At 48.9% G+C, this 12,836-nt stretch overlaps 1 protein-coding gene across 1 annotated transcript in view; it reads right to left on the bottom strand.

Moving 5' to 3' along the window:
- The window catches only part of LOC128914855 (sodium- and chloride-dependent GABA transporter 1-like), a 67,261-nt gene that overhangs the window by 36,953 nt on the left and 17,472 nt on the right, over positions 1–12,836 (bottom strand). Inside the window, exons 4-10 of the mRNA XM_054214521.1 lie at positions 12,399–12,499; positions 8,766–8,875; positions 8,250–8,382; positions 6,920–7,054; positions 4,984–5,087; positions 4,568–4,692; positions 3,628–3,740 (exon numbers count right to left, since the gene is read on the bottom strand). Coding sequence (XP_054070496.1) covers positions 3,628–3,740; positions 4,568–4,692; positions 4,984–5,087; positions 6,920–7,054; positions 8,250–8,382; positions 8,766–8,875; positions 12,399–12,499 — 821 coding nt within the window. The remainder of the gene's footprint in view (positions 1–3,627; positions 3,741–4,567; positions 4,693–4,983; positions 5,088–6,919; positions 7,055–8,249; positions 8,383–8,765; positions 8,876–12,398; positions 12,500–12,836) is intronic.

The following is a 12,836-nucleotide window of genomic DNA, read 5'->3' as shown; positions in this document are numbered from 1 at the left end:
CAGATCTCAGCCCTGCCTTCCTTCGCTGGCCGGGCTCCCCAGCATCTCCGCTCTGCTACAGCCCCGTGCCCGGCTGGTGACAAGGGGCAGCCCCAGCACAGCAGCCCTGGGGGCGCAGGGTGCAAGAAATGCCCGATGGCCCAGCCATGAATGACCAAATGAAAAACAGCTGCTCACCGTCTGCAAATACCACGAATAGTATTTAACTGGACACTTCAAAATGTAAATGTGATTGCAGCCGTTGTTGCAGCCTGTGTGATTCGTCTTATATGCATAAGCTGCCATGCTATTAATTATGTCTTTGATTGAATCAGAGCTCCAGCATGCAGACACAAAGCTTCTTCACATGTACTTATCTGTGCTTTTTTTAAAAGCTTGTTTTCCTTTTGATGCTTCGTTCCTGCCGCCTTCGTCCTCCTCCTTTGGGCAATGATAACCCCCCACAGACTGCCTGCCCTCCGAGACTAGCTGTCAGAAGGGACTTGGAGAATTTCAAATGTTTTTTGTTTTTTTTTTTGAGGAGCAAATGCAGCAAATAAATTCCACACAGTGCTTAGCGGGCTTATTGTCATGTATCGAACTATTTACCAGTGCTGAGTGAATAATCCATGGAGAGTAATTTTTTTTTTTTTCTGTAAATGTAGCTTCTTTTGGAACATTTAGTTGTTATTTGAAATTATTTGCCAAATAATGTCTGTGGTAACGCAGACGTGAACTTTATGATGTGTTTATGGGAGTGTGCCATAATTGAAAACCAGATTTGGTTGATTAGATTTTCCTGGAAACCAGGTGTGACCTTTCAAGAACAGGCCTGAGTCTGACGACAAACTAAACTTGGGCTTATGAAGGCTACCTGTAATCCACGAGAGCATCCATTTTGCACTGGTGGTTTGCACTGCGAGGAAAGAGCACATGGGCACAGGGGAGGATGTGACAGACCAAGCACGGGCTTTTGAAGGAGCCTTTGATTTTGACGCCCTCCAAAGGGAGGCACGCTGCAATTCACTGCTTCACTGGGTAGCTACTTTTATGAGGAATTATCACAAAAAAGCTATCACCGCTTGTAAAAACACAGAGACCGTGATTTCTTTTATTTTGTGAGGGCTCTGCGGGGGGCTTTTGCTACGTCCAGCTGCTTCCCCCTCAAATATCTTGTAAGAATTATCTGATGGCAAAGCAGACAGGGTACCCAGGCGCCAGCCTTTCCCAAGGCACGGCTCCTTCCTTCTGCCAGGATCTACCTCCGCTCACCCATGTGGAATATGGACTATGAGGTGAAGTCTCTGTGCTCAAAGAGCAATTAAGGCTGGCTTTGCTATCTCTTGTGCAACCCAGGGGAGTGAATGCTTGTCTGGCTATCACAGGATACATAAATGACGGGGTAGTCTTGGGGAGCCAGGACAGCCCTGCTTTTCGTCAGCAGAGACAGTAAAATCAAGATAACAGAGACTTTGTGTAGTTCTTGGTTTCCTTGAGAGGCTACTACCATGCCCGATAATTGACCTTTGCCTCGTTACCTGTGAAATGCATATTAAAGTTGACACCCCTGTATATGCTAATGAGGATTTTAGAGATCATGCTAAACATATATGACTATAGCACTCATCTCTCCACCCAAATCATGCTACACGTCACCTAGGGGAGGGAAACCTCGTAATTTGGGGGATAAAAGGATGGAGAAAATGACTGTTAAATTGGGAGAGAAGAAACTCGATACCTGGTGGACCAGTGGATGGTCTGTGTTCTCTTCCTCCACCCCAGGCAGGGACGCCTTTCTGGGTAAGCGCTGCGCCATTCACCCTCTGCTGAATGTTACCCTGGGTTGTTGTACTATCATTATTTTTGCTAGCAATACTAACCTTAATTAAGTAGCGCTATTGTAGTTAATGAATTTATCAACGGCAATCTCGAATCTGCAACTGTCGGTCTCAATAAAAATAACTAATTTCGATTATTTGTGAATCTGATTCAGTGAAAGTCCTTTGGTGGGACTCTGACAGTAAATCAGTGGAAGTCCTGGGACTCTGACAGACAAGTATCGCAACTACAGTCCTCTTAACGCGACAACCCACGAACCAGGCCAGGCTGCTTCAACTCTGCCTGGGGCCACTTTTGTTATCAAGAACAATGCCAAAACAACTGCATCACACTGCCATCCTCGCAGCCCTAATTCAAATGCCGCATCAGTGCTTTTCTCAGCACAAGCTGTGGATGCTGCGCCAGAGCACTGGGTCTGGCTGGAGACCGGTATCTGGTGCAGAGATGCTCCTCCCAGCTCCTGGGAGTAGAGAAGATGGAGACTTTCTACCCTAACCTGTGAAAGTATGCCAAAGTAACGACATTTTCTTGCCTCACAGGAAATGCAGTTTGGTCAAGGTGACACCGTAAAGAAATACAAAGCATTCAAACTGAGCTTCTCACAAAATACCCAGAGAGCTGCCATGACTTGAGGGAGGTCATTCTCCCCCTCTACTCTGCCTTGGTGAGGCCGCACCTGGAGTACTGTGTCCAGTTCTGGGCTCCTGGGTTCAAGAAGGACAGGGAACTGCTGGAGAGGGTACAGCAAAGGGCTACAAAGACGATTAGGGGATTGGAACACCTCTCTTATGAAGAAAAGCTGAGGGATTTGGGTCTTTTTAGTCTGCAAAAAAGACAACTGAGGGGGGATCTTATCAATGCTTATAAATACTTAAAGGGTGGGTGTCAGGAGGATGGGGCCAGGCTCTTTTCAGTGGTGTCCAGGGACAGGACAAGAGGTAACAGGCACAAACTTGAACATTGGAAGTTCCACCTAAACATGAGGAGGAACTTCTTTCCTTTGAGGGTGGCAGAGCACTGGAACAGGCTGCCCAGAGAGGTGCTGGAGTCTCCGTCTCTGGAGACGTTCAAAACCCACCTGGACGCGTTCCTGTGCAACCTGCTGTAGGTGACCCTGCTGTGGCAGGGGGGTTGGACTAGATGATCTCCAGAGGTCCCTTCCAACCCCTACCATTCTGTGATTCTGTGACCACAAACTGTTACCATGAATGCATGGAATGAAGCAGTTAATACTGATTTCCCTTATTTCACATCCCGATTTTGGGGGTGAGGTAATCATGTTTTATGAGAACAAAGCAGTTATTACTTGAAAGAAATCATTTTCCTTTTTTCCTTGCCCCAAAGCATTTTGGCAGGGATAATTTCCTGCTAGCTCTACTTAAACCCTGTGAGCAGAGCTGCCAGGGTCACCCAGCAAGATGGGGACATGCTGTGCCCAGGCAGCAGCACCGGCACTTCACTAGGGACAAAAATTGATCTGAACGGAGAATAGGGACGTGGTGATTGTCTCTTATACGGCTGACTGGTTCTGCTGGGCTGCTGGAAGCTGGTCATTACTCTTATTTTTAATTGGCAGCAGGACAAGGACTGGTGCGTTGGGTAGTGGTCAGATACCAGTATATGTCTACCTTAGGGAAGAGCGCAGAGGCGATGACCACACAGGACCTTTTGTTTCATGCAGCTGTGTCTCACCAGAAAGAGCAAGAAAAGACCCTGCTCATCACTGTACCAAGGTGCAGAAGGGGACAACACCATCATATCTGAAGATATCTTCATATCTTACCCCACTTTGTCCCTGGGTCGTCTCACCTGACTATCCAGACCCAACATCATCAGCATGGAGAAGAAGAGGATCGACCAGAGCGGGGACAGGGGCAGCTGCGTGACAACCTGCGGGTAGGCGAGGAAAGCCAGTCCAGGGCCTGTGGTAATGAGAAGAGGGATGAGCCCACGTTTATAAAGCGTTTGACGGGAAGTCTGAGCTAAGGGCCACAGCTGAACAGAGAGACAACAATCACAGTCAAGAATTGCAGGTATTTGATATAGGAGCTAGAAACACCTGAGCCTTCGCCCATGACACACCAACACAGTGGGGTGCGGAGGGGTAGGCTGGTGAGGCAGGAATGACTGGCAAGGCTTTGCCTTTTCTCTTCCTGCAAGCAAGACAGTCATTAAATTACTGCTTCCAAATGGAGCCGCAGCACTTTGCTAGAGAGATAAACTGATATTCAGAGCTGTTTATAACTTTCCTGATGTCTTTTTTTGTTTTCCCGTCACAAAATGCTGTTTCTTGAGATAAAAGCTTTTTCTGGGAAGACAGCAATTTCAAAATATGTCAAAAAGACACAGTCCTATCCTGGTTAAAAAATTATTCTGAGATTAAAATTTCAAAATTTCACATGGAAGAGGGACTCCAAATTTTGAGCACATCTACTGAAAATATAGGCAGTATCTATTCTCTGTAGGCAGGCCTCAGAAAGCAAATGTCCTAAATATTTCACTGCAGCAAAAGCACATGAAACTTCAGCATTAAAAGAAGGTGAACATTAAAAGCAGGAGGAGATGCCCCTTGAAGCCATACTGCAATGAAGACCAGCCACAAGTGCGTGAGACACATCTTGGTAGCAGGCCGTGCAAAAAGGGGTTACATGTTTGGGTCCCGGTGAGGAAAGACCTGGGAGCATCCCATGCTCACTGGCAAATTGCTCTCAAAGGTTGCTGGTGCAGTAGACCCTGGATTTTTGCTTACCTGAGGAGGCCAGCTCTGAGATCGACTTCTTCGTGATGTGCGACATGAAGCCAACAATAGAGAAAATAACAAACCCGGCAAATACACTTGTCGTGGAGTTTACACAGCAGACAATAATGGAGTCTCTGGAAGAGAGAAAGAAAGAAAAGAAGCCACCTGCAGGTCCCTAACAAGAGGCCAGGAGTGAAGGGTGGGGTAAACAAAAACCCAAGCCCTGTTGAGAGCAGTTCCTGTGCCATGGAGAGGCATCATGGGGATTAAGTGTCCTGCGGGTGGGGAGCCCTGCTATGACGATCACAGAGTCCCCTAGGGAGTGAGGAGATGTCGGAGATCAGGCACCCCAGACTCACCGTGACCCCCTCCCCCACCCATGAGCACTCCCCACCACGCAGGAGGCTGGAAAAAACCCAACAGACCTGTAGACATTGTTGTGGAAAGTGTTGTAGCTCCCCAGAGCAATCAGGGATCCCAGCCCCAGGCCATAAGAGAAGAAGATCTGCGTGGCCGCATCCATCCAGACCTGTGGAGAAGGAGCCGGGAGAGGAGTGCAGCAGGGGACATTCCATGTTGCAGATATTTGTCCTGCAGCAGCTCAGTGCAGGGCTAGTGAGGGAGCTGGATGGAGACTGTGGGTCTATGGGCTTGGCCACCCAGCCCACTGGAGTGTTAGGACCTGTGAGCACGCTGTCACTAGGGCCATGGGTGCCCACAATGCTGGCTGCTGACCCAAGCTCCAAGGAAATGTTTGGGCCAGTGTCTGGAAGTGTCACAGCAGCCACCTTAAAGCCTGTAGCTGTGCTACTGCCAACCGGGCTGAACAAGTCTGAAGAACAGACTTTTTTCTGCACCTTTCAGAACATCTCTCTCCAGGGTGAGGTGGGCCTCCGAGATGGTGGTGGAGGCAGAGAGGAGAGCAACAGAGGTGTTTGGTGCAACCCTGTTTCACCTCTGGGGTGGTGATTCTGTGCCTTTGTGTCACACAGACACAGCTGGAGCACGCTGCCTCCTGGAGCCACCACTCATCCTGCAGCTCTGTGGGGTCAGCAAGGACCCTGCACCTCACCCCATGGGAAGGGGGCTGCCAGGGGCCTTTAACACAGGGCACTGAGTCAGGGATGTGGGATATGCCTCTCCTGCTTGCACTGTCACGAAGGAGTGGGCTAGAGAGCATTGCCTCCCAGAGGAGGAGGAGGAGCAGCAGCAGGGGCTCTGCATCCTTCCTATGTGGCAAGTGCATCGAGAGCGCAGCCTGGCTCAGCACCAGTCATACATCCCCAGCCCTCCAAAACCCATGGCTTGAAGCTGCTTCCAGGAGGGAGGAAGCATCATGCATCCCGTTTTCTGAACCATGTCCCTCCGCCCCTGGTGCAGGTCAGAAATTACTCGTGCATCATCTGAATTTGTGTGTGTGTGTGTGCGCGTGTGCCCGCTTTCTCACAGCCGCTCCCCCCGAGGGGTGCTTCTCCCCTCGGAGTCCCACATCCCGTGCTCATCCCCTCCATTCCTCTTCACTAGCGTGTCTTTGATTTTCCAATGTGGAGTTTCTTGTGCAAATAACTCCAAAGGACACCTGGCAAAGCTGGTCCCGGTGCCTTGAGGGCTTAAAGCCTAGAAGGCAGATGAAAAGGGGACAGACTGTTCTTTTCTTAATTGCATAGTATTTAAACAACTCTTCTGATTTTGAGAGCCCTATTTCTAGTGCAGCTGGCAGTACGGTTTCAGTGAGTTTCCTGCAAGAGGGATCATTGGGACTCCTTGGGAAATTATGGGTGTCCTGTTGCACAAGTGACTGGTGACCTTTGGAGCCACGGGAGCATCGCTGCTGCAAAAGGCAGAGTCTGTGTAGCCTGAAACTCTTGGCTCTTGCAAGCCTCTGTGCTCCTCCTGGGTCCCTGACCTCCTTCCGCTGACCAAGGCAATGTTACTGGCCACCACTCCTCATCTAAGCACCTCCAAAAATTGCCGCTGTGTGCACTGTTGCGCTTGTGTGGCTTCTGAGCTCCCCACACCGCATTGTCCTTTCTCTGGGACTGCCAGATCAAGATCAAATCACCAGACCTGGGACAGTCAGTGAAATGAGGTGTTCCCAGCCCAGAGGGCAGGTTCCTTTGCTGGGGTAACTTCTCAAACGCCATGAATAGCACTGCTCAAATACAGCAGAGCTGCTGCACAGATTTCCACCCACGAAGGGCCTGCCCTTTAGTTTTGTCTCAGCCTGTGAGGGTTGTGACTGCTTCAATGGGGAAATACTCCATTTCATTTTTAATACTTAAAATATTCAAGGAAAGTGCCCGGGGAAGACTAATGTGGAGACAACCAGGAGGTAAGAGCTTTCTGCACTAGGCTACAAACCTCGGAGTCGGAGAGCCTTCTGAAGTCGGGCGTGAGGTAGAAGAGGATCCCCTCCTTGGCTCCTGGCAGCGTGACTCCCCGGAAGAAGAGGATGAAGAGCATGAAATAGGGATAGGTGGCCGAGAAATACACCACCTGCGAAAGACACCATGGGAGAGAAGTCCTCAGTCCGCCAGCGCTCAGAAGCTTTCCTGCCTGTGGCAGTGTGTGTCCCTGCGAGGGAGCAGGGTCTCCCCACACACCACCACTTTCGGCGGCTTTTGCTCGTGTTTTCTGTCTCCCGTTCCCTTACTAGTAATATTTCTGGCCGTTTGAGGTTTCTCCCTGCCAATGACACGCAAGGACGCACTAATCACAAAAGTAGCAGGCTAAAGTCTGGATGAATTGCCCAGAGACAAGGGAATTGCACAGGGATAAATTTGGTCCACAAAAGTAATCCCTTTAAGTCATCGCATCCTTATTTTGCAGAGCTAAAGCTGGCTTTTCTCTAGTCCAATGCATCAAGCAACACAAGTCGTCTTGACTCCACCGCTTGCTTTTCAGCATCGTTTCAAGGGAGTGGGAGGTTTGTGGCATCCCTCATCATGAGGCCCGTACCGGCAATCACCAGGGCTTTGCTGCGGTTGCGTCGCTAAAACCTGTTTGAGAGCCATCAGGAAAGTTAACAGCTTAGGTGACCTACGCCTGAAGCCCTTCTCTCTGATTATTCCTTTCATAATATTGTCCCGCTATGCCATGCTGTGCTCTAAATAACACATCTCAGTATCTCAGCATTGCCGTTTAACTAAACTAAGCAATTGCCTTTCTGCTGTGCTAGCCTGAAATGCTACACAGTGAATAACAACGTGCTTCTGATCTGAAGGTCTCCCACCAATACCTAAAGGGCAGCAAGAAAATTTTCAAAGGAGGTGGTGAGGTTTTTTTCCCACCAGCAGCATTATAAGACACCATGATTTTCAAAAGGGTGAGCCCAGAAGAGACCTTGCTCTCTCAAAGGGCTGTCCCCCAGCTGGAAATGTAAGTAATCTCCAAAAATCTCTTCCCAAGTCCTTCAGAGAGACTGAGTGCTCAGACCCATGACTTTACAGGAGTAACAAGAATTATTCTCTACGCTTAGAATGAAAATTACCATAAACATGGTAGCAATACTTACAACCACGAAAGGTAAATGTCAGGAATTTAACAGCATCTAACACAACTCTGCCTCGAAACGCCATAACCTAATGTTATAGGCATTCAAACAAAAATGAGTCACGAGGACATTTCGACAGCCGAGATCCGAGCGCGACAATGAGAGGCAGCACTGAAACACCCGGTCCTCGCGCCGTACCTTGCCCGTCCACTCCACGCCCTTCCAGATGGAGAAGTAGACCAGCAGCCAGGCCAGGGCCAGCGTGCCGGCCAGGGGCCAGCGGACACTGCCGGGCTCCCCCAAGCCCCCAGACATCTGGTGCATGTTCCTCCTAGGGGTGGGAGAGGTTGCGTTAAGGGGAAGTCCGACCCTTGGGGGAAGAGGGACAGGAGATCCTGGAGGTGGCTGGAGGGCGAAGGGCTAGGCGCAGACAAGCATGAGAGCCCACAGAACCCTAAAGGGACCTGAGGCGCATTGTGATGGGATAAAGGAAGGAGAAGAGAGGCGGAGAGGCTGTTATTCCCTCTATCCATCTGACCCGCGGCTGCACAGCACACCCCATGCCCATGCCCATGCCCACCCTGGCCGATGGCCAGCTCTGACCCCCTCCTGCCAAGGCTGTCCAAGGAAAGGTGCCAGGCTCCAGCCCTGGCAAGCAGGTGCGATGGCCGCGGCAAGGGGGAGAAACCTGGTGTAGGCAGGCTGTGGACATACTCCCAGAACTCGGTGACGGCGCTGGTGAGGTTGGTGGTATCTTCCAGGGAGTAGTTGGAGAAGCAGCGGTCAGTGTTCCAGGCGTTCCCACAGCTCTGCCATGGCAGGTCCTGCACCAGCACAAGGACAGCAGGGTTACCATTAATGTGCCCTCTCCGAAGGGCCATGGAAAGAATGAAAATTGTCGTCTTTTAAACAGAAACCCCCCCCCCCCTTTTTTTTTTTTTTTTCTTCAAAGAGGATGGGTGGCTCCTCTGGATGGGCAGGAACCCTGCAGCCAAAAGCATGAAACCATTTTCCAAAATAATGATAAATTGGGACACGGATTTTCCAGGAAACAATATCACGACGTGATTAGGGCAATGCTGTAGCGCTAATAAAATGTTAGCAATTCCCCAGATAGAGAGCCATTTCCAACTAACTGTTGGTAATTAATAGCTACTAATTAAAATAGCTACCAGGGGGTTATTGTGTTTATAATCATTATGGCTTTTGGCTAGCTTCATTCAACAAGTGGTTAGAATTTACTGCACAAAGAATAAACACTGATTTGTTTCTGATCTCCCATGAATACCGAGCTTCAATGCTTAAAAAGCCACATGGCATTGAGGGACAACGGTTTATCTACATGAATAAACTACTGTAACATAAGCACAGGCGTAAATTTAAAGCACAGTAGTTATTTCAGGCTGTCCCTTGTCCTGATTATAAGCGGGACAAAGGGGTTCCAGCGAGATTTTTACACCGTAGGTAGCGGTGTGATGGCAGCACACCCGCTACAGATTTAATACAATCATCTCTGGCACTGAAAGCGCTGAAACCGCAGCGTCAGGGGCTGCGCGAGCACACAAGGTAGCTCACCCATGCCCTGCAGTGCCATGGCCAAGGCAGGCCAACGAAAGCAGCTCAGGTACGTCTCCATGTGCAGCAATCTCATTTCCCGAGCACAGTGCATGTTGATAAATGCAGAACGGCCATTCTGGATGATTTCCCTCTGCAGAGAAGACCTGAGTCCCCAGCTCAACAAAGCTTTAAGAAGATGTTTGTATCCATTCCTATTCATCCACTTACACAGACGCCTTTAGAAATATTATCTGTGTTTTAAGTGCTTTTTGGCATCAGTGCCTTTAAGTGCTGCCTTCACCCCCCATCTAAATCAGCACACTCCAGCAGACGATACCTCCTAATGCGCACGCCGCCTTGGCAGAAGAAGGGCTATGGAGGGGCAGGCGGGGACAGCCCGGTGGCCACCCAAGCTGTTTGCACCCGCCTGCTGATTTCATTGTGGACTTGCTAATTGCACTGAAGCAAAGGCAATGGCTCAAGCAGCACCACGCAGCAGCCCGTCAACCAAGCGGTTTGCACGTCAGAGGCGCCGCGCAGCTCTCACAAGGAGGGGCAGGAGGGGGGATGGTTTGTTGCTGCTCCATTTCCTTCGAATTTCAGAGGACAGAAACTGCGGAAGGCGAGCTGGGCTCCCGCTCAGGTTCAAAACACTCCTCCTCAAATATAGGAGGAACAGGGGACAAGCATCAGCCTAGATTTTTGATCTGCACCTTGGTTCCTTTCGGGAATCTGGAAGTATCCCCAGTAAAAAAAAGGCCTTGAGCCAAACACCTGGAGGTGTCTGTGTAGATACGACCACTGGCACCAATCGGGTCTGTGACACCTGACTGTATCAAAGCCTCATCCTAAAACGCACCCTGCCCAGGGTGTAACGGGGATGGGTTCCTTTGGGAGCAGACTTTTGTTCATTTGGGAATCCCCTGAGGATGCACCTAATCATCCACGACTGAAAATTTTGTTCTGGACCCAGGAGCCTACAGTGGGTATTGTCAGTAGAAGCACAGCTGGGAATGCTAAACACAGTATTTTAGCAAAAGTCTTGATAGATATTTGAAATTTTTGATCAAACGAAAAGGGAAACTGAATGCACAATTATCATAACAGCATTTCAGGGTTATACCTAAATGAAAAAAAAGATCCCATTTGAACTACGGAGTTGATGTCTTTAAAGCTGCAGGTTGCTCAGAAAGATAAGTTAAGGGAGGTTTTCCCAGCTGCTGGGCTGAAATAAGTCATTCAGCTACCAAGAGGTTAATGTGGGGCGTGATTCTAACCTTGTACGGTAGAAGATCCCGCTGTGGGAAAGGAACAACCTTTAACCTATACACAACCTATAAACCACAACGCCAAAATACACACTAATGTTTTCCACATCAATTCAAGCAAATTTGTTTAAATTCAAAGTTTAAATCTAAAATATATATAAATCCAAACTAAAAAAAATAGCACTATGCTAATAATTTTTCTTTAACTTCCTAAGCAACTTTGGCTGAAAATACTTATATTCGGATTATATTCCAGTATTGTCTCTCGGAAGTTACAGGGCATTTTTTTCACTTCAGTGCTATTTATTCAGCTTATGTCCTAAAATACTTCATTCCTGTGAATTCATGGTGTGAAATGTGATACAGAATCTCCTCGTGCAATGCTAGGTGCCTTGGGCATGGTCCTTAGAAACAGGGCAAACAGAGAGTGCCTAAGCTTATGAGGGATGAACAGAAGGGGAAAAGGCACCTAATTAGACCTACTTGAAGATCCACGTGTAATCATAGAATCGTAGAATGTGTTGGGTTGGAAGGGACCTTTAAAGGTCATCCAGTCCAACCCCCCTGCAGTAAGCAGGGACATCTTTAAGTAGATCAGGTTGCTCAGAGCCTCATCCAGCCTGGCCTTGAATGTCTCCGGGGATGGGGCCTCCACCACCTCTCTGGGCAACCTGTGCCAGTGTCTCAAAAATTGGGCTAAAAAATCCCAACTTGTTGAAAAGCGCTAGCATAAGTACTCTAGCACAGCTCCACATTGTCTGGTCATCCCAGGAGAAAGAAGTGGGTGTTTCCAGTCTCTGTGGATAGCTCTGTTATCGTGTTATTGATGCCTTTGATGTTATCTGCCATGCTTCTGCAGAGACTGGTGTCACTCTAGCAATCACAGGCACCCAGTCTCCTGAGGATGTGTTGCTGGGGCTGTGATAGCCTGGGCACATGCTCTTGATCTTTAAACACAAACTTTCTTCGGCGAGCGAATGTCTAAGACTGACTTTCCTTTCTGTTTGGGTTTTTGGTTTTTTTTTTTGTAAGACACAGTCACAAGCAAATGCCTAAATGCTTTCTGAATCATTTTCCCATCAGAAAAAAATCCCCAGGATTTCATTTATCAAGAGAAGCGTAAATGAAGACTAATTAAGGTCAGGACTGAGTGCTGGGTAATAAGAACATGTTGTGACAAAACCAGTTGTGGAAACGTGCAGCTGTTAGATTCACAGAGCTCTAGAAATAAGACAGAGATACGGGGTGGGTTTTAAAGACTAACATGAGTGGGAAACAGTTTCCAGAAAGGGAATGGGAACATCCCCTCCAGGGGGGCATCAGTACCCATCAGCACTGCACGGCTGCCTTCAGGGCTGATGGACCTCTTTGGGAAGACCCAGCAGGGCACTGATGAAGGCTCTTTGCTCAAACGGCAAGCAGCCGGTGCATGTTTTGTGGATAAACAACCCCTCCCGACAAAGCAGGGAGTAACGACCCAGAACACAGCCAATGCCATGCTGCAGACACGTCTGTGACTCACCGCGGTGAAAGAGTTGAAGAGATAGTAGAGAGCCCAGGCGATGATGACGATGTAGTAGATGTTCAGCCAGAAGGAGAGAACCACGGCTGCCAGCCCCACTCCTGCGAACGAAGGCAGAGAGCAGCATCAATCCAGGTATCTGGTGCCCAACTACGCTCATGGATGTCGAAACGAGTTTTGTTTTGTGGCAGAACCAAAAAAAGCGAACCAGCTCATCAATGCAGCACCTGGTACAGCTACACCAAACTGGTCAGCAAGGGAAGCTTGTTCCCCCACATCTCTCACCCACCCATTTCCACTGGGTGAGCAGTGCTACCTTTCAATATGCTACAGGTACTGTAGGGAAAGAGCTCCATGAAAACAGGATCTGGTCACTTTCCTGGCAGAATCGCTCTTTCCCATAACCAAGGCATTTCTGAATCACCACTGGATTCCAGA

The sequence above is a fragment of the Rissa tridactyla genome, chromosome 1 (assembly GCF_028500815.1).
Source record: "Rissa tridactyla isolate bRisTri1 chromosome 1, bRisTri1.patW.cur.20221130, whole genome shotgun sequence".
In the NCBI taxonomy this organism is placed as follows: domain Eukaryota; kingdom Metazoa; phylum Chordata; class Aves; order Charadriiformes; family Laridae; genus Rissa; species Rissa tridactyla.
This window is presented reverse-complemented; position numbering and strand designations above follow the sequence as displayed.